Source organism: Anser brachyrhynchus (genome assembly GCF_964034855.1).
Source record: "Anser brachyrhynchus genome assembly, chromosome: 11".
NCBI classification, from domain to species: Eukaryota; Metazoa; Chordata; class Aves; order Anseriformes; family Anatidae; genus Anser; species Anser brachyrhynchus.
The window spans coordinates 13,401,144-13,422,281 of NC_137706.1; the positions used below are offsets into that span (position 1 = coordinate 13,401,144).

General features: G+C 43.2%; 2 protein-coding genes across 2 annotated transcripts; one reads left to right on the forward strand and one right to left on the reverse strand.

Annotated features, from left to right (window-relative positions):
* TLNRD1 (talin rod domain containing 1) lies at positions 1–3,166 on the reverse strand. The gene has a single exon (XM_080607453.1). The coding sequence runs from the start codon at positions 1,856–1,858 to the stop codon at positions 791–793; it is 1,068 nt and encodes a 355-aa protein (XP_080463579.1). The 5' UTR covers positions 1,859–3,166; the 3' UTR covers positions 1–790.
* A 9,290-nt stretch (positions 3,167–12,456) lies between these two features.
* MESD (mesoderm development LRP chaperone) lies at positions 12,457–20,132 on the forward strand. The gene is made up of 3 exons (XM_080607454.1): positions 12,457–12,710; positions 17,221–17,453; positions 18,204–20,132. The coding sequence occupies exons 1-3, from the start codon at positions 12,546–12,548 to the stop codon at positions 18,466–18,468; spliced, it is 663 nt and encodes a 220-aa protein (XP_080463580.1). The 5' UTR covers positions 12,457–12,545; the 3' UTR covers positions 18,469–20,132.
* The last annotated feature ends 1,006 nt before the right edge of the window (positions 20,133–21,138 follow it).

Genomic DNA, 21,138 nt, shown 5'->3' on the forward strand with positions numbered 1-21,138 from the left:
TGAGAAACATAACATTTTAATAGATGAAATAAATACTCCAGTACATGCAAGATAAAAACTGACATTGGAAAAAAAAAATTAAAAATCACTTTTGTTATAGTGTAATTTTTTGTTTGTTTGTTTAAACACTCACAGTAGCTTTTCCCCCAGTTTGGAAATCAACACATGGAAAACAAAATCACAACCTCCAGTCCTTCCACTCCTACACACCAAATGCACTTCTAACCTAACACTTGATGCAAAATAAAAAAAAGTCATACAAAACAAAAACAAACAAAATAGTAGCTACATCCATCATCTATGTGGTGGTGGTTTTTTTTTTTTTCATTTTTTAAATGAGTGAGAACTGAGGTAACCTTTTTCCTGAACAACCGAACAGTAAAATTTAGAAGGGAAATTTCGGAAGACAAGACAAGACAAACTTTAAAAACCGCACCCAGCGCGATTAAAGCTATTTTTTTCTCCTTTTTTTTTTTTTTTAAGATACCCCCACCTCCCCAAATATAAAACTCTTAAACAGTTGCTGTTACCATTTGTGTGAAGACCATGTTGAATAAAGGAACATTTATCTGCAGATACTTCCTTGACTTCAAAGTAAAATAAAAAGAAGCCAAAACCGGCTACCTTTGTTAGTACGTATAGTTTGAATATGCTGTTCTGCTTCTTCACCACATGAAATCAAAGGATTGGGCTCATCCAAGCAAATTCTTTGGTATACAAAAAAGGGGCGAGGAGGTGGGCTATTATTTTCCTTTAGCAATGACTGGGATCTAAACAGAAGGTGTGGGGGTTAATTCACAGAATTGGAGTTCACTGGCGGTAAAGTCCTGGGTGAAGATCTTTCTCTTAGTGCCTGAGATAACAGGTTGCAACCATCCGAGACGGCGCAAGCTGAGTTCCTCAACCTTTCCCTGTAATCGCTCATTTTGGTGCTACTTTCGGGGTGTTGGGCTATATCCCTGAGGCATTGGGTCAGGAGCACACAAGCGGATACCACGCTCATGGCTCCTCCTAGGATAGCAGTTTGCACAGCTTTGCCCTCTGGATTAATGGTGGCAGCTTTACCCAAAAACTGGGGCTCAGTGGCAAAGCCCACCAGAGCATAGACAGACTGCACCAAAGGTCCACTGAACAAGACGCAGCGGTTCCTGGTCAGCTCACTGGGTGAAGTCTTGACCTCCTTGACACACGCCAAGAGGGCGGAGGCGCTGGTGCTCATACATTTGACACTGAGTTTGAACTGCTCCTTCGCAAATTTATCCTTGGATTTCTCACTGGCCAGCACGCAGGCGTCTGTCAGGAATTTCAAGTTCTTGGACATGTTCTGGGAAACCTCCAGCAGGAGCTGAGGGCTCATATCTGCCAGAGGGGTGGTCTTCAAGACCCCGCAGCCGTGCTCCACCTCATGCCTACATCGGGTCACCTTGTAGCGATCCACCAAGCCAGGCATGGCAGGCTGGGCCCCCGGAGTCTCCACTGCAGCCAGGTAGGCAGCGTGGGCAGAGCATTCCGTCAGGGAGACCACCAGCTCCCCCATCTCCATCAGGCTTTCCCCCACCTCCCCGAAGCGTCCCATATTGAGCTGGCTCTGGACGTCGTGGGTCAAGATGGAAAGTCCTTTGGTCCTGGCAATGATCGTGTCCCTGCACTTCTCGAAGGACTCACCGAAGACAGACAAGCTCTCGGTGTTCACCGGCCTGGTCTCGCTCGACAGCAGCAGCAGATCGGCCACCAGTTGCATCTTGATCTTGCAGTGGTCGCAGATAGAGACGAGCTTCTTCCTCTGCACGGAGCCGCTGCTGGGGACGCCGCCGCCGGACACCTCGCTGCTGGACTTGCCGGAGCCGCCGCTAGCCATAGCGCCGGGGGGGCACTCGCATGCCGCTCGCTACCCCACTGCCACCGCCTCTGCCTCCGCCGCCCGAGCAGTCCCGACTGAGCCCGGCAGGATCGCTCTGCCTTTTCCGCAACATCATTCCATTAATCGCCGGGAGGCGAGGGCAGGCTGCTGCGGGGGGCGAGCTCCGCCGGGGCTCCCGCACCGCTCCGGCGCCAGCCTCCGCTCCTACGACGCTCCAGCGGCGGCTCGGCGCTCGCCGGGACCCCCGGGGCCCCGCTCGGGCATGGCGCGGCTAATTTATTAGCGCTGTTATTATTTTCCCCCTCCTGCTCGCACTTCCCTCGCCTTCCACCGCGGAGTGTGTGTGTGTGTGGGGGGGGGATCCCGGCGCGAAGTTCCCTCCTTTAGGAGCGCCCCGGAGGAGCGGGGGAGCCGCGGGGAGTCGGGGCGAGGGCGCAGCCCCGCGGGTCGCCGCCGTGCCCGGGCTCCCGAGGCGGGCGAGCGGCAGCCGGGAGCGGCTCGCAAGGGCCGGAGGGGCGGCGGCTGCGCACCATGTGCCGCCCCCGGCGGCCCCGCGCCGCCGGCTCGCAGGAAGCGGCGCGGAGGGTGTGGCTGCCGGGGAGGGGAAGGGAGAAGGGAAAGGGAAAAAGGGAGGGAGAGGAGGGGAGAGGGAACCGGAGGGGTTAAGACCGCGGGAAGGGATGGGATGGTGGGGGGGGGGGGGTTAAATTAAAAAAAAAAAAAAAAAAAAAAAAAAGGCCACCGGATCCGGGTGCTGGGGGGAGCGGAGGGCGGGATCCGTTCGCCTTCCTCCTGCGGCTGCCTCACTCCTTCCTGCCTCGAGCGTTCACGCGGCCGCCGCCAGCTCGCTCCCCGCCGCGGTCCATGCCCGCTTCGGCCCCGGGCCCCGCCGACTGGGCGCCGCCGCCCCGAGTTAGGCTCTTCCCGCAAACAAGGGCGGGGGCTCCGGGCTGCAGCCGCGGATGCCGCAACCCGCCCGGCCTGGCGCTGCTCCTGCCATGTTCTGTAGCCGAGTCGCCAACTCCCGAAGAAGAAGAAGAAGAAAAAAAAAAAAAAAAAAAAACAAGCGGAGAGGGGAGGGGAAGGTCTTCTTTTAAATTCCCTTTCTCAGGCTTTGAGACAAACTATTGGGAAGAGGCGGCTGCCGCGGGTCTGCCAGCCAGACGCTGCATGGCTCTGAGGGAGGCTCCCCCCCCCTCCCCGTTGCCTTTGCTGTAACCTCACTTAAGCCTATCGCAATCTTTTGTGCGGTGTCACCGCCCTTCGTTTAAATCCTGCCCTCCCCCCGGCGCCCCGCTCCACGCCCGCCGCCCCGCCGCTCCTCCCCGCCGCCGGGGGCCGCAGCAGCGCCGTGCCGCGGCCGGCACCGCCCGCACCGCCACCACGGCAGCGGCCCCCGCGGCGTTAAGGCGTGAGGAGAGCCCGGTGTTCGCTTGGGAGGGCTGCGGGGGGCGAGGGAGGGCCGGGGGAGGTAGCGAGGGAGCGGGGCCGGCGGCCGGGCTCGGCCCGAGGGGCTGAGGGGAGGCGGAGGAGCCGCCGCCCTGAGGTGAGGGGCGCGGGCTCGTCCCTGAGGGAGGGCGGCGGGGGAAGGTGGCGGAGCCGGGGGGAGGCTCTCGCTGACTGAAAGTGTTTATAAACCCGGTCCTGCTAGCGCTAATCGGTGCTAAAGCGCGGTGGAAGGGGTCGTGAGCTTTTTATTTACGGGTAAACACATCCCTCGACAGCTCGCGGTGGTCTTGAGACGAGTTTTAACATCCCCTCCCCCCCCCCCTTTTTTTCTTTGAAGCAGTGGAAATGAATTTGGTGTGTCGCTGTCACGGTATTTGAAGATGGGTTGCTAGACTGTAGTGGGGAGAACATAATCGTACTGACACTAACCTCGTGTACGAAAAGTCTTTGAAAACAAGACTTTCTCCTCTGACTGTTTCTGTTCTGGAGCACTCCAGGAACTCTGGTCCTGTCGAAAGCAAGGTGTTACGCTCGGTAAATCTGAGGCAGCCGAGTAAATGCCATTAACTAATAATAAAGTGAAAATTATTAATTGTGCTCAAACAAGTTTTAAGAAGATGGGTTTAATGTTCCCTGGGATGCTTCCAAGGGGAATATGTTGTTTGGTAAATGATGATGGTGAGAATATTGATGTCCCACACATCAGATTATCTGCTGTCGTGCAACATCTCTATCAACATGATCCAAAAGAAATCAGAGTTCATGTTGGAACCACATTTTACATTTGCTACACATCTTGCTGCAGTTAAATAATAACATTCTTTTGCTCCTTTCAATCAGACTTAACTTTTTAACTCAGGCTCATAATTCTGGGTACTTACAACACATTTAACAGGCTACACAAATCCAGAAATACATTATTCTCGGTTCACGACTATGTTGAAGTCCTGATACATTCATACTTCTGTATGGGGGTATAAGTGACCTTGATGCAAGTGAAAATTGGACCAGCCCATGCCCTTGCAGGCCAAATCCAGTAATGTCCTGGCACAAACAGAGCCCACCTAATGGATTGCATCCGTTCTCTGGGCAAGTTTTATTTGTACATCTTCTCACCCGTTACCTGGAGGAATCCTTGGCCTTCTCTGCTCACTGGCAGGGAGGGACGTGAGCAGGATGTCTCCAGTTCTGGAAGTGGTAGGGTTAACAGGATGTGTGCTTTTTGGGGGGTGGAGGGGAACCCTTGCTGTAGAGCCAGGCTTGAGGGAAGGGGCAGATAGGCTGTTTTGGGTGTGACCAAAATTCGGCAGTTCTCCACCCACCCCTCACAGCAGCAGTGTGAGGGAAGTTCTGTTTACTTAAGTCGCATTATAGCAGTTTAAAGGAAGGTCACGATTTGGGCCTAAACAATTTTGGTTTACGGCCAACAACTCGTTTTCAAAACTATAAATAGGAATGATTTCAGAATACTCTGACAAATAAAAATCAATGAGCAGCAGAAGCCAGCTGAACTGTATTTCAAAATATTTCCAGATATGTCCTTAAGTGAGGCAGTGGGATATTACATAGCACAAGGAATGCCTTTCATACAAATATTAACCTACTTTCTTTTAATGAGTAGTGACTACATTTAATGAGGATTTGAAAATTTCATTTTAGAAACCTCAGTTCTCACCCCTGGCTAGAAGAGGTGTTAAATGACCTAATAATCTCTTCCATTTTTAGATGCTGCTACTATGATTCTACACATGTTGCCATTCCCCCGGGATGAAGAGGAGACATCCTTGGTTTGGACAGTTTCTGTTGCAGCTCATCCACAGCCTCCGTCTCTGCTGCCCACATCAGAAATACAGCGAGGCCTCAACCCATGGCAATTCAAGTAGATGAAAGGGCCACCAAAGCAGTTCGTAACTCCTTTAATATAAAGCAAATATTCTCTGCGCTCTTTTAATCTGTCCACAAGACTGAGGTACTGCTAACCATCCTCAGCATTAGCAAGGTGCAAAAGTGGTGATTGTTTTTGTTGGTTGCTTGTCTCCAAGTCTCTTACCAAAAGCAATTTTCTTCCAGTAGAAGCTCCGGGTGTTCAGCTCTTTTGCATATGAAATGTGTAATGAAGAGTGACCCAGCTATCCCTTTTGGCTTGTTTTTTGGAAGAAAAAAATGTAGAAAATACCACCTTGGTCAGTCATGGATGAGGCATTTCTTGGAGCAGCTGCCTGTTGAATCCTTTCTACAGATGTCATTGTTGCTTCATAGGTATGCCTTGCCCAGCTAGGTTCACGATCACTGGTAGTCTGTTCTGGTTTTATTTTTTTGTTTGTTTGTTTTTAGGATTGTTATTATTTGGTGGAATAAATCCTTGACTATTTTTGGTGCACCCGAGTATGTGGCCAGGTGAACATAACTCTGAAAGGTGTTGCATGAACAGGGTGCACATCATTTAAGGAAAAATAGTTTCTGTATATGCACAAAGGAACAGGGAAGAACAGGGTTAGGAACCATGTAGGCTTTGTCTTCAGTACATAAACTAACCAGTTCTCTCCCACTCCCCGTATAGCAACACTCCAGTGAAAAGGTATTTCCTTCCATTATTTTTGTACAATTTGCAGGCCATTATTTGACTGTAAACACATAGTCTTACTGTAAAAGGGAGCCTTGAAGACGGATTCTCTTGGGTCCAGTAATTTGAGAAGGATTGTGGATCAGCTTGATACGTGCTTTAAAGGTCCAGTAGATGTATCCGTATTGTTTAGGCTGAAAATTTTACTTGGTGACTTTTGGAGTGGTTATTTACTAAGTCCTTGGCACATCTCATTCAAGGAGGATTTGTACATACCTGCTTGATTTCATGGCTGCTGAGTCCAAAAGCATCCTGCAGGACTTTGTACCCTAATTCACAGAGCTGCCAGACTTAGGAGACATGAAAATCAGGTAGCCATGCTTGGCTTTAAAAAGATTTCACTGACAGATTGAATGAAATAACACTATGGGGCTGAAAACAGCAGGCATTGTCAGATACAAGGGATTAAAAGGCTTTTTAGTGTGGCTTAATAGTGTACAGAAGATTGCCTTACTTGTGAGGGCTCTTCTTTTGTCACATTGATCTTTATTTTGCATTGTGCTTCATACAACAAAAACCGGAGGTCGAAGTCTTCTTTCTTGAATCATCTGACAACGACTTGGTGCTTTTATTGCTTAGTAAAATCTTTTTTTCTTTTTTCTTTTTTTTTGTGAAGGAGAAATTGATTTTTTGCTGCTGTAACCAGTGTCGAGTAATAGCTGAAGAAAAATACCAAGTTGTAATAATTTTATGAACGCTGTATGTGGCCTGGTTGGTGAGAGGAAGTTACTACAGAATGGGTTACACTACTTTCTATTACTGTCCTGTATGGATGTATTGATCTAACATAATGGGGAGCTAGCTGATGAAGGAATAAGAGGTAATTCAGCAGTTCCCCTGTGTCAGCTGTATGTGACTAAACCCATGAGGTGGTAATTACAAGATGATAGCTCCAATTCCGAGGGATGCAGCTGTCTTGTCAGGCTGAGAACTAGAAATGAGAGGAGGATAGCGTTGGCAGAGACTGACAAAGGAAATAATTTAATACAGAGCACGACTTTGCAAAAGGAGCTGGGCCTTCCTTTCACCAACAATGGAGCAGTAAGTCAGACAGAAAGAAAGGCAAGCGCGTTGACTGGTTTATTGTTTTTGAGACCTATTTTGTCTTAAATGGTTTGGTGCTAAGTAAGTGTTTTGTGGTCAGAATTTACTGTCGCTGCTTTGTGAGAGACTAAACCTGCAAGGTCTGGGTCTGTCTCAGATCTGCAGAGGTAATCATGGTTCTTACACCAGGGATGCAACCTGATACCTGGTCTGCATGTAGCAAAAAAAGACAGCCTGAGATCTGGAGGAGCAGTTAGCTGATCATTTGTGACAGCAAATTGCAGACACACAAGTTTTGTTTGATCCTCTTTGAAAATGATTTTGTGTATAAATAAATAACTTTTAGAATAATAGGTAGGCTTTCTCAAACAGACTTAAACTTGGTGTTTTGATGCTTCTTTTTCCTTTGTGTGGTGTAGTTAAAAATATGGTATCTGAGGTAAGAAAAAAAATTATGTAGCTATGGTAATATAAGTATCTCATTTACGTCTAAAATACTGTTTAGCTCCTGCTGCTGCAACAGAAAGATAATACAGCAAAAGTGGGTTTTATTTTTTCTTTCTTTATTCACTGTTTATCTTACTGTTGTTTTCACCACTTACCATATATAATTGGTTGTCCCCTGCTGTAAATATGGATTTTTAATACATTGATGTGGTAAAGAGACGGGTTTTTGTGTAAAAGGAAAATACAGCTACAAAACTTGGTTTCCACAGAATGGAAGGTTGTGCCATGTTTTATGCTGACAGAGCCAGTCATGGCTTTCTGCGTCATGGTCTCACGTACAGGTACAGGTTTGTAGATCAGTTGGCGTGAAACTCAGAAGCACTTAATGGAAGAGTAGTAAATGTCATTGGTAAGAGTGGTCTGGCATAAACAGGAATCCCAGGCCCTCCCTTCAGGCCCTTAGGTCTGTTTTTACTTTTTTTTTTTCTTTTTTTTTTTTTTTTGAGATCAAGGGAGAACTTTGTATTTTGAACAAAATGTGCAAGGGCCCACCCTTCCTGAATTGCATTTTTGGTTATATGTTCAGTCCTGCAGCTGTAATACTCAACAGAAGTTTTTGTTTTTGTTTTTTCTTTTCTTTTTTAACCCCCTCTCCTTTTTAATACATATCATGAGAGGATTTAGTAGATGTTTTCATAGAATAACTGCAAGGAGTCTCTGATTCTACACTTCTCTTATATTGTGCCTGAGTAGTCTGTGAGGAGAGCTGCTGATTGTTACCGGGTTAAGTCTAACACCTTTAATTCATCAGAAATTCGTGTAATGTATTACTTACACTGGATGTAGGTGCCAAAACTGACCTGTAAACCTAAAATTAAATTGGGACTACAAAATTAATTTGACTTAGAGTGTGGAAAATAGCCTATAAATGGAATTCTTGTGGGAACAGTATAAAATTCCTCTTTGACATTGATTCAATGTAATTCTTTTCTTAAGAGGGTAACTTTAAATTGTATAACCAATACTTAGTTTTAACCAGCACCAATACTTAGTTTTAACCAGCACAGACTTCTGCCAAATTTTGCGGTAAGACAGGTATTGACAAGAATGTTCTGTGGTGCTTCTGAATTTAAGGATTTCAGTGTCCAGCCTTATTGCAGCTGACTATGACAGACATCATACCCCCTTCCCAAACCTGATCAGATAGGTGATGCTATGAAATTAACATATTGTTTGCCATAAGTTTTAATTTATATAATGCACATGCACATAATAACATAAATTTATGGTAAAGATATGGTCAAAAGTGAATTCAGAATCTGATTGTCAAGGTTATAACTGAATCAGAAATTTATGTTCAAATCACACTAATTGACCCCTGATTTGGGAGAATTTTTCAACTTGGACCCAAGAGTTAAAGGTCTGATTAGCTCCAGATCAAAAATATGTATTCTCTTAATAGATGGCGAGTATTTGATTTGTGCATGAAATTAATTTGAGGACTGAAATTATTCTAAATCATTAATATTTTGCTCTGGATGTTGGCATATTTTGCTTGGTATGCTGCTAGGAACAGTATTAAGAAAAATATTTTCTTCTCTTTCTTGAGATTTAGAAATATTTTGTTGGTTTTAACAAGAACATGTTAATCATGTCTGATTCTTCAAGTTTTTCCCTGATTGTGCCTGTATTTAGAAGTCTGAATTAACACACGCACAGTCTTTGCATGAGAGCTCATGCATTAGATTGTCTCTGCAGGGGAAAATTTAGGGTACTTAAGCTAATTAGAACTATGAAAACACTAATTTTGAATGTTTTACTGAAAGTAACTCAGAATACCCTGGCATTCTGTAAAATGTAGGACAATGCTTTTAAACAGAGCAAGAGTACTCTGAATGCGGGGTCGTCTCAAAACTTTCTTCAAATTTTCTGACATCTGTAACTGACCAAGTCTTCCATATTATTTAATGCAGTATTGGGCTGGTCCTTTACTAACCATGTAGGTGCAAAAGCAGGTGTAGTGTCAGTCTGTCTGTAAAAAGAGCATGTCTGTCCACGAGACCTTAATCATTTTAGCTATTCCAAGTAATCACTGAAAAACTGCCTCTTGCAACACCTCATTCATCTGAGCCACTACTAAACATCCTCTTGTATTAGTAGAATTCTTAAAATGAATTACTTCTTCCAGACACGGAATGTGTTGATAGCAGGTAGCTCTTGCATCTTTTTTCACCCTTCTGCATGCTTAGGGTTGATCTTCTGATGCTGTTAGCTTCTTTTCAGCTCTGAACTGTCTGCATGTCCTTCCAAGAAGGATCTGCCCTTTCCTTGGTGATTTCAAGTTCTTTGTTTTTCCCAAGGTGACTGTCAACGGAAAAGCTGTAAGATCCAGTGTATTACCTCTATTGTACTGTATTTGCAAATAAAAGTAAAATATGATGAATGAGATTCCATGCTTAGATAGAAAACTGCACACAGAAACCCACCACCAGCAAAGACTTGAGAGAGCTTTTGGCAGTTCAAAATATATGCGTGTTCTTCTCCTAACTCATACGAAACAGCAGTATTGGGAAGTACCTTATGCAGAAGTATAGTTCTAAAAAATGAAGACTGGATTTAAAAAAAAAAATCAGGTGTAGAGAGAATCCCAAACTTCATTAACAGAAATTTAGGACATCCTGAATCATCTCAAATTACAACTTGACCTAACCCTACTCAATAATGAAAACATTTTACATCAAGAGGGGGAGGTAGATTTGCATTTTTCATAAAGTATAACTTTGTAATTGAAAACACTAGTAATACAATTTGCACGTTGTGGAAGTTGAAATGATATTCACAGCTTGAGACTTCCCCTGGCATGGCTAGATGAGACTGTAAGCTACCAGATAAATCATTAAGCATCTTGCATTTGCAATCTATAATGGCAGTAGCTATTTATTATCAGGTATGCTTTGTATTGTAATTATAATAGTGTTAGCTGCTAGGACTATAAAAGCTGTTAAGGAATATGAGAGTGCTTAAACTATAAAAAGCATGTTTGTCTGAGTCCATAGCTATGCTGAGCCAAACACAGCATGTTTCACTAAAAAAAATAAATAAATAAAAAAGCAATTGTTTTTTCTGTCAGTGATATGGATGTATAGCTGCATGGCTTTTGTTTCATGTATGGGAAAGAACAGTGGAGTACAGAGAGTATGAATAGGTGTTTGTCTTGCAGGTGACTCCACAGAGCGTATATACTTTGAGAAAGTTCTTCCTGGACACAGAATTCTGCCTGATAATTGCAAGTTCAAAGACAAGCATGAAAAATATCTCCCTTTCAAATTAACACTTTTATATGCATGACAGAAATGCATAGGGTTGTTTGGTGCAGTGCTTGATACACTGAACTACTTGTTCACTCAGCAAAGGAAATTGCATTGCTTTTGAGATCCACATGTGAACCTAGCACCAGATATTAAAGAAAGTCAAAGTTGGCTTGGTTGTTCTAATAAGAAAAAACAGTTGAAGAAAATATTTCCCAGTAGAAATTAAGTAAAAATACATTTTATGCTGCAAGTCTAACATTCCAAAATTGAATCTGTAGTCTTTTTCTTTTTTTTCCCCCTCAGTGAATGTAAGCATGATCCAGTAATAACAAAGTAAGCAGGAACATACTTTAGTAAAACCTCATTAATCAGGGCAATCTGATATTAAATATAACGAATATCAGGAAACTATGAGAAATCACCGAGCAAATGTGCTCATTAGTGACTTACTGGACAGCTTTGTGAGAGGTACTTGACTAAAACCCTGTTCCAGTTACTGTACATTTAACAAGCTCCATGAATAGCTATGGTCTAACAGCTTCCTGTTTCTCAGGCACACTCGGTAGTATTTCTGAAATTTTATAAAACAATAACCCTCAGGATGGAGGTTGCAGACCAGGCTGGTTGCTTATCGGGGCACTGCAATCTTGGATCCCACATCCTCTGCTGCCTGCTAAGTCTTGGAGACTCCAGTTTCTCATTCTGCATGTGTGCTTGGCAAGCTGCTGCTGCTTCGTGTGGCACGTCTGCCTGAAGTTCACAAGCTACGTGTCCCATCAGGATTTTTATCAGGTCAGGAGTTAGTCCTGGATTCAGAAAGCCTGCTGAACCCATGCCCCAGATGCCTACTTACTGCTTCTGTTCTGCATGCTGTGCCCATAAGCACAGCGGGCTCCTGGTTTGTTACAGGACTATGTGCAGTGGCAGAATGAGGGCTGAGGCGTTCACTCAGAACTGGTTCCATTGCCCCTGGGTGCCTGTGTGTGAAGGGAAGAGCACCCTGTTCGCTAATCAGCCCGGCCCAAACATCCCCAGTAACAGCTGCTCTGATGCTTCCTCATATTCCGAAGTTTAAACATACTGGAGTCCACATAAAAATAAATAAATAAATATAAGATCGTGCTATTTATAATTAAAATCACCTATATGAGGAAAAAAACGAAGAGTGAAGATCTGAATAGGCCTGTACAGACGTTAATCTGTGTAATTCAGTTTGTTTTGGATAGTGGAAAAGTAGAGTTACAAAGAAAAAGCCTACTCTCTTTCCGGTGGTGGTCAGATGCTCTGGAATATTATTTTAGTAACAAAGCAGCTTTATTTTTAGAAGTCTATTAGAAAAAACTGGTATCGCTGTGATATTAAATCAGTAGTATAGAGATTCAGTGCAGTGGGTCCGGTTCCTATCGCACAGACCAGCAGACACGGATCCTTGTCATCCTGCTTTAAAGAAAGGATGAAGCGGGAGGACCTCGCACGCTGCCTGTCCGGGAGCTGCCCAGCCGTACGTTTGTAACACCACGGTCGGGCCTTCACTTGCAGCCCGGGCCGTGTCCCCTGGGGCCGCATCCCGCACCGCCCCGGCTGCCGGGCCGCAGACCGACATGTCGCGGCAGGCCGGCCGCTCGCCCTTCTGCCCACCCCCGTGTCCCCCAGCGCCTCTCGCCGCTCTCTCCCCGGCTCCCCTTCGAGCTCCTCCTTCTCCTCCTTCCCCTCCCCGGGCTCCTCCGGCGGCCCCGGGCCGAGCCGCGCCTGCCCCCGCCCCTGCCAGCAGCCGGGGCCGCCCTCCCGCGGCTGCGAGCTCCGGCACAAGATGGCGGCGGCCGCTCGTTGGGCCCTGCTGGGCCTGGCGCTATGGCTCTGCGCGGCCGCCCGGGCCGGCGAGCCGGAGGGGAAGCGTCGGGCCGGGCCGGCCAAGAAGAAGGATATTCGGGACTACAACGACGCGGACATGGCCCGGCTGCTGGAGCAGTGGGAGGTACGGCGAGGGGCTGGGGGCCCGGCCTGGAGCGGGCAGGAGGGAGAAGGGAAGGATGCTCGGTGGCTTTCGGGCGGCCGGGGCCGATTTGTGTCCCCTGAGGGGACACCGCCGGGCTGAGCGGGCTCCTCGGGGAGCTGCCCTTAGCCTGGGCACCTCCAGCTGCCCTCTGCCCAGCGCCACCAGCCCCGGCCGCCGGCCGGGGAACGACCCCGGCTGCAAAGGCTCGCTGGCGGTGCGATGCCAGCGACTGGCAGCGTTAAGCGATACGGATTGTGTGAGAGTAGAGGTTGAATAGCACGAGGAATGTCCATTTCACCTTTACAGAGTGGTTATATTGTTGGGTTTTGTTTGTTTGTCTTTGGTGGTTTGTGTTTTCCTTTCCTTGCCACCCCTCATTATAATGTTTTTGGTTTTTTTTCTAATTCCATGTCTCTGTCCTCCTCCATCCCCATCAGCCCGCTGCCTTAACTTTCTTTGACAGGTCGCTTTGGACAGTTCCTCATCGCGCTTTTCACCATGTGGTTGTCGTGCTACTGTTTGGTTCTCTGCGTTATTTTTATCTTCTGTCATCTTCTGATAAACACCAGAGTACTCATGCCTTGTTTTTACTCATGAGGCTGTTCTCCAGAACATTCTGCACAAAAACTGGAGGAAAGCTTCTGTCTCATGCAACACCAGTGACGGCTGCAAGTCAAAATGAAGAAGTAGGGTTTGTATTCGTAATCTGGATGCGGTTACTTCTCTGAGAAGTAGGGATGCCTGCCTTGGACCTGCTTGGCAGGTTGGGGACTCCTCGTTCCCGTGAAATGTTACCATGTCTTCCCCTTCAGAAAGGCAGTTTCTTAGAAACCTGAGTTAAAATGTAAATTAAATTATGTAAAAAGCCCAAAGTTCACTTTCTGTTAGTGTTATCAGCCAAGGACCAGATAGTCCCAGATGCTAAAAAATCAGCTTAAATGATAGTAGTGGGCAAATTTAACCAAGTTTGGCATAGTAGGAAAAATCTTAAACAATAAGTACGTATGAGCTTGTGAATTAGTAGTTTGGTGAAAGGGAGACGCAAGTTACTGCCTTTGGGACTCTCTGGCTTCATGTTCTGTTCCAGCTGTGTGGTAAGCAGGGTCAGGAAGCTGTTCTGTTTTTTTCTCTTTAGCTGGAGCAGGACTCTGATCCAGTTCGCCATGTGCTGCACGAATGCTCGCAGTCATGTTGCATGCAGATGTGGCCGAGCAGCTGGAGAGTTTGCAGCTCAGGTTGGCATTGCCGCTGTGGAAATGCATGTACAGCCAGGGCCACAGAAGAAAAAAAATCTTACTGGAGCAGGGGCTCAACAATTACCGATTGTGTGGTCTTCTGGATGGTCAGCTGTATGGCATTTCCCCCGAGAGTAGTTAGGGCAGATATGGGGAACATGAAAGACTTGAGGGTGGGGTGGTGGATAAAGAAGAAAGGCCGAGAATGGGCTTGATGGGGTGGGGATGAGAGAAACAAAGGAGCCATTATGAATTTGGATAAGAGCAAGAATTATGCTTGGGAGTGAGGGGGCACAGGGCACAGAGCTGTACAGAATCAAGTTTCCTTAGTTTCAGCCGAGTGAGATGATTCCTAATATTCTATATTTCCATGGCAGTTGGCACAGAATCACTGGAGGGTGGTGGTCTCAGCATCCCTGGGGTCAGCCACAAGCCTGGCAAGGTACTGTTTCTGCCATGTGTGTGGCTGCCTGGTGAACATAGCGTGATTTGGTGGGGAACGAGCGTGGGGAGAGAGGAAAAGAGAGGGATTTTGCTTCAGCAGCTCAGCTGCAGAATGTGAACCAGAGCTTTAAAGTATGAGCTCTGTCTTCTTGCATCCTGCTCACTTACTTGTGAGACTTTTAAAAGATTCTGCTTATATTAACTGCAGATAGATAAGTAACATTTCTTTATGAACGTGGTTTTTGTTAGAGATTTCATTGCAATCTTCAGCATTTTTGAAACTTGTTTTGATACCACTAAGGCCTGAGGGGACAAAGTTACTACTAAGATCTTTCCAAACTTTTAAGGTCAATAGGTTGGAATAGAGCGGGCTTGCCAAAGTTAGAGAAGTTAAAGGGTTTTAATTTTGACATCTTGCAGATTTTAATTTCGGTGGTTTGCTACCCCCACAGGGATCAGTAAATGAACTATGATTTATCAGCATTTGGTGTACTCAGCCATTACTTTTGGTAGAGAAGAAGTAGGGTAGGAAAAATGGGCTTGGTGTGTGCCACCCAGGGATTTACCGTGTGGTAAGGGACTCTCCAGCAGCCTTGAGTCCAGAGGAGCTGGAAACAGAACTGAGAATCTCGTCCGGAGGTTCTTCTGTTGCTAAAATGTCATTCTTTCAAACAGTGTGCTGTTGCTATAAGCGTCAGGGTTTCTAAGGTTTGACTCTGAGCTACGAGTATTTAATAGGCTATGGAATTAGGTGGCGTTTGTTGCTGATATTTTTAAAAATAAAGATACAGGAAGTTGATGAGAAAGGTACGAGAATGGGAACTGAAGGTGGACAAAGAAAGAAGGAATATATAGTTGTCACTGTATCTATGCAAAGCTTTCCCTCTGACACCTCATGTTAGAGTTCAATAAATCTGCTGGATATTTCAAAGCAAAAGCTTTCACTTTTCTGCCTTTACTTTGTAGACAGCTTTATAAATACAAAATTTTGCGATGTTCTGTACAAGATCACCAAGAAAAGTAGCATGTAGGAGAGCTTTTGACTGCTTCTTATAATGTTTCTACTGAAACTGCAATAGTGCTTTATGAACATTCAGTTGAATTGTTAAGGGAAAAAAAACAGATAATATATATTCCTAGGTTGGGCTGTCACTAAAGCCAAAGTCAGTTTCTATATTGTGTAAGGAATATTTGCAAACACTTGTTTCTGCCTTTCCCTTTCAAAACTATGAAATAAGTTGGTTTTGCACTAGCCAAACTGGTATAAAGTAAGGTTTAATTTGCTCTTACTTCTGAAGAACATTTTTCATTCAATCATGTAAGATCTTGTCCTTCAACAATACTTTACAAATACAAGCATTTTCTGGCTTCCTCTGCAATAAGCCTTGTCCCGCTTAGTGACGGCAGCGGGACTTCCCTGGGGCTCTCCTTTGCTCCCAGTTCACTTGATGTGGAAATGTCAAAGGCATGTGAACTACTTAAATGCGTGCTTCAGACTTGAAAAATTGAAACAGATATGTAATTAGTAAGGAAAGGAAGGATAAAATGTAAGTCATTTACAAATCTCATTCTATAGTAATTAAATTTTGAAGTCCCCTGTCAGAAAGACAGCATATTGTATGTAATTGAGATGGGAAAAGAGCGTAGGTCGCTTGTATGAAACCTTAACCTTTAAAGAGTATGGGACACTCCCTGTAGTGTGAGGGTGTTGTGGGAGTTTATATGCGCAGGCAGAAATGAGAAAGTAATGCATATGTAGCTCTAAAAATTAAGCTGGGCTCCTGACCTCTGAGGCTTCTGAAGGGCGAATATCTCTAGATATTTCTGCACTTCACATTCCTAATGGAGCAATGCATATTTTTGCTAAATGTTTGAAGTCAAAACAACACCTAAAATATCTACCTTAATTGCCACAGATTTACTAGTGCTTGGGTGAATGCCAGTATAAGATTTCTGATTTCTTTTTTTCCTTTTTTTTATTTCTGTAATATAAATACTGTTAAGTAATCAAATTCTGGATTAACGTAAGTTGTCACTATACTCACTCATCTCTGTTGGGAGCTTTTTCAAGGGGCAGTAGTTTGAATTCTGCCTTTCCAAATATTTAAATGCCTGTCAACGTCAGCAGAAGCATTAATAATTTCCTTTTTCTTTTATCTAATACTGATTTTGTCTTGGTGATTATGTTGTCACAAAGTGAACTTCTCTTCATCTGTGCGTTAGAAAAATCATGAAACCTTTAGTATAAGTTTTCTTGTGACTTGAGCATTGAAATTCTGAATACATTTATTTGTTTAAAGACTATAGTGAGGAAAATGAAATTCTCATTAATGGCAAAGTTCCCAGAACTGAGCTTTGACCTCCTTTGTACATTGCTTTTATTTTTATTTATATGTGTATGAGGCTCTTCAGTTCAGCTTTTTCTCAGTTCATCTTGTGTGCTTAGTAAACCCTGTGAAACTCTGAGGAAGAAAAATTCTGAAGTTATTTTTGAAGTACCAAGTTGGAGTTGCGTTGAATTGGCCATGAGGCTGAAATATTTCTCAGTACGTGGTAAAATGAGATTCTACCTGTTGGTATGAAAATGTGCATCATCGCGAGGGGAGGGTTGTAAATGGGAAGAGCACTCTTAGTGACATACCCCAAGACAAAACTTGCTGCTGCTTCTTACTCAAGCGTCTCCATTGTTAAACTACATAGTGATATCTCTTTATCAAAGCAGAGTTACTCTCGAAATGACGGAGGGCTTAAAAAAAGAACAGTTTTGTGGAACAGTTAATTTTAAATTATCCTTTTCCTTTTCAAAACAGAAAGATGATGACATTGAAGAGGGGGATCTTCCTGAACACAAGAGGCCTCCAGCACCAATAGATTTCTCAAAAATTGATCCAGGCAAGCCTGAAAGTATCCTGAAACTGACGAAAAAGGGGAAGACTCTGATGATGTTTGTCACCGTGTCAGGAAATCCCACAGAAAAGGAGACAGAAGAAATTACCAGCTTGTGGCAGGGCAGTCTCTTCAATGCAAACTATGATGTACAAAGGTAAGCTGTTGTACACAAGGATAAGGTTTTTGCTTTTACAGAGCTCTTTATTTCTTTCTTCCTGAAAATCTTTTTGGTTGTTCATCCTGTGCTCCTCCCTAGCTTCATCAATCCTCCCTCTTGCTTTGTTTCAGCATCAGTTTATATACTATTTTGTTTTCCTTCAAAAGTCACTCTGGAAAAATTCTGGTGTGGTGCACAAATCTTTTTAACGCTTACTCACAATGTGTATATAGCCTAGCTTCTTTTTATCTCATTATGGTTCAGCTATTTATCAGTTTTAGCTGCAATAGTTTGCCTTTATGTGTTGATGGAAAACATCACACTTGGAAAACTTGTAACCACAAAAGGCTTTTTGTTCCCCTGGCTAAAAATGAGATTTTTATCCGAGAGAGAGGATGATTTTGAAGCCGAGGAATGTTGCACTCTTGAGTTGAGACTGAGAAGGGTTGCAGTAAGAGCATGAAACAGATTTAATGTCCATTAGTAGATTTTATGTAGTGTCAAATTAGTTCTAGGGTTTTCTTCATAGTCTTTCTTCTACTTAGTTGTTTGTAAGCTTAATACTTTTTATTCGTATGTGTGCTAGTAAACTGTTCTCATCCTCATACCCAAGCAACAGCAAAACCAAGACCAATTTCTTGCTTTTAAATGGATGTCTATCTTGGAGTGCTCTGAATTAAGCAAAATGTTTTAGCACTGGAAAGGCACAGAGCTAACTGAAAAAAAATATATGTATCTTTCCTCTAGGTTTATTGTTGGCTCAAATCGTGCAATCTTTATGCTGCGTGACGGTGGTTATGCCTGGGAGATCAAAGACTTTCTGATAAGTCAAGAAAGGTGTGCGGATGTTACTCTGGAAGGCCAGGTTTATCCTGGCAAAGGAGCAGATGAAAGTGAGAAAGGAAAAAACAAAACAAAACCTGAAAAAGCAAAGAAGAAAAAAGATGCAGACAAGAAATCTAAAAGCAGCAAAGAGGACAACCGAGCAACCAAGCAGAGAGATGATCTATGACGGTCGCATTAACCAGACTGAATACTGCTCTGCTGTTCCTTGAAGGGAAACTGAAGTTTCTGTACAATTTCTGGCTTTACTGGGGGAAGGAAGGAAGCAGACATTACTGAGGTTAAAAGACTTGTATGTTGAAATACACCAGTTTACTTATTAATGTTGGCCATTTGTTTAGTTACAGGAAAGGTAATGTTTAATAGCAGCGACTGACTAGTTTGTAATTCTTCATGCTTTTGTTGTTCAAAGTTAACATGAAAGTCTGTGTGTCTAACATTACAAACTTAAGTGGAAGGGAAGAAATACGGTCTCGGAATACACCTGTGTTTACCTGTAGTAGCTGCTGTGTGTCATGGGTATGCAAATTGGTCATTCATTCATTGTTGCTCTTAGGTAGCAGAGTTCATTTCTAAAAGATTCTTTAGGAAGCCAGTTTGCCAGACTAAGTTTGCAAAACTGGCTGAAATTGCAAAGAACAGTGTTACAGTGGCCAAAGGTGCCTGAAATTACAGGGTTTAGGACATGTCTGACTAGACTGTTTCTTTAAAATAAACAAAAACTCTTCTGTCCATACCAAAAATCCACAGAAGCGCTTAGAAGCATTATAGAAGGTAGGCAGATGCTCAACTAATGCACTCCAAATCAGTACAGAAAACAGATTCCATACATATCAGAATTGATGCCGTTGAGGTTAATGGAATTACAACACCAACAGGAATGGTGTCAGGGTGAAAGGAAAAGTCATATTCATGGCATTCAAGTTGCTACTGCTGCCAAAGAACTGTGCCCACCAATGCAAATGCTATGTATGCCCCATTATCTTGACAGTGAGCGAGAAGATACAACTTTAACTCAACTTAATTTGTTTTGCTAAGGGTTTGCTTAAATCTTTAAAAAAAAACACTAGTTACAATATAGAGATACACTTGAAGTAGACGTATCGCTTAATGATGCCTAATAACCAGATTATGGTGATTTTTTTTTAATTTTTTTGGTAGATTCCTGAGGGACATTGTTGACTGTAAATGAACATTGATTTAAGTCATATGAAGATTGATATTTGGGAGCAAGACGGATTTTTCCTTGAAAGACTTTATGTAATTAGGAAGGTTTATTCAGTTGAATGCATGGCTTTATTCAGTTGAATGCATGGAAGGTGTATTCAGTTGAATGCATGGCTTAGAGTTGCATTTCCTTTATCCCTTACTAAGGACTAAATGCACCAAGTTTTTTTGTCCACATTGTTTATCGTTTTCCAGAGGATTAGCACAGTATTAATTGTCTTCATTCAATAGTACTAAGATAATGTTGCTTTGACTTTTTTTTAAGGTGCTAATATCCAAGTGTTTTGGATGAAAGGTCCTAATTGAACCATAATGGTTGATTTTGTGGAATACTTCAATATCAAAAGTGGGAAACTGTGACTTGCTGAGTGCTTGTTCCGAAATAAATTATGTGGCTAAACCTACTGTTTCACTGAGTAGTAAAACCTTTTAAATAATAATACATTTAGATAGATATCTGGGGAGAAACTAGCCTGTCTTTGGTTTCTGTAATTACTTGTAAGGACTGAATGATGTTGATGGAAGGTCCAGGTGATCATTTTTATTTACTTTCAATGGCATTTGTATTGAGTATTAAATAAACCTTTCCTACCACACTTCACTAAAGAATTGTTGGAGTGGAAAACTGAAAATCGTGTATTTCTTCAGGTTTAACTTTTATATACTACTGTTAATCCAAAAACGTAGAGGAGTTGAGATAAGCCTCTGTACATCCTTGGATATTGCACTGGGGAGAGATGTGTAGTCCATTTCTTGTTCATAATTAACTGATCATTTTGTAATTTTTTCTGGTTTTGTACCTCCCTTTTTTTAAAGAATATTGCTTCTCAAAAGATGAACATAGTTCAAATGAAACTAAATATGACATTGACCATGTTTTGTCTTTTTACAACATAAATCTGTAATATAGAGATGACAAATCAGATTACCATCAGAAATGTGTGGAAATGTTCTGTCGTTTTCCTAATGTTACGAAGCATAAGCATATGACTTATTTTTTGATTAAACTGTTCATTTTTTTTTCCTGAGCTAAATAATTAAGCAATGCAAAATAGTATATGGATAATATAAAATCAAATATGCTAAGGAGGAGGGACAAATACTACCTTACAACTCTAGCCCAGCTTTTGAGAATAGACGCTTGTTTTAATCATTCATAAATCAGTGTTTACAGCAGGCTGGGTCTCTTCACCTTCAAGTTAAAAGAACTGGGAGAGACCAGCTTTGAAATTCGACCAGCCAGTTGGCCAATTATTTGTTTTTGAGTGATTAATTTGAATTTGCCAAATGTAGGCATGTGTTGTACCACATAGCTCACTTTAAATGTTTTTTTTGTTTGTCTTTTGTTTTTTAAAGATTTTGCTAGGTATTCTGGTGTTTGACTCGTTTTTTTTTTTTTCTCATATAAAATACAAAAAAAATGCCTTCAAGTAGACTTTGTCTTGCATTTTCCTTCTCTCTTCTCCCCCCGTCCTCTACCACCCATGCTTTATACCCAACACATGAATAAATATGCTATTAAGTGTAATGTGGTCATCTAGAAGTAACTTAATCACCAGCCAGTCTTTCTCCGATGTCACAGTTCATAAATTCTACTCCAAAACACTTTGTG

Excerpts from the sequence above, each read along its gene's own strand:
- TLNRD1 (XM_080607453.1), bottom strand. The coding sequence starts at position 1,858 with ATGGCTAGCGGCGGCTCCGGCAAGTCCAGCAGCGAGGTGTCCGGCGGC.
- MESD (XM_080607454.1), top strand. The coding sequence starts at position 12,546 with ATGGCGGCGGCCGCTCGTTGGGCCCTGCTGGGCCTGGCGCTATGGCTC. Across the intron at positions 12,711-17,220 it reads GGCTGCTGGAGCAGTGGGAG|AAAGATGATGACATTGAAGA; the intron begins GTACGGCGAGGG and ends TTTTCAAAACAG. Across the intron at positions 17,454-18,203 it reads GCAAACTATGATGTACAAAG|GTTTATTGTTGGCTCAAATC; the intron begins GTAAGCTGTTGT and ends TCTTTCCTCTAG.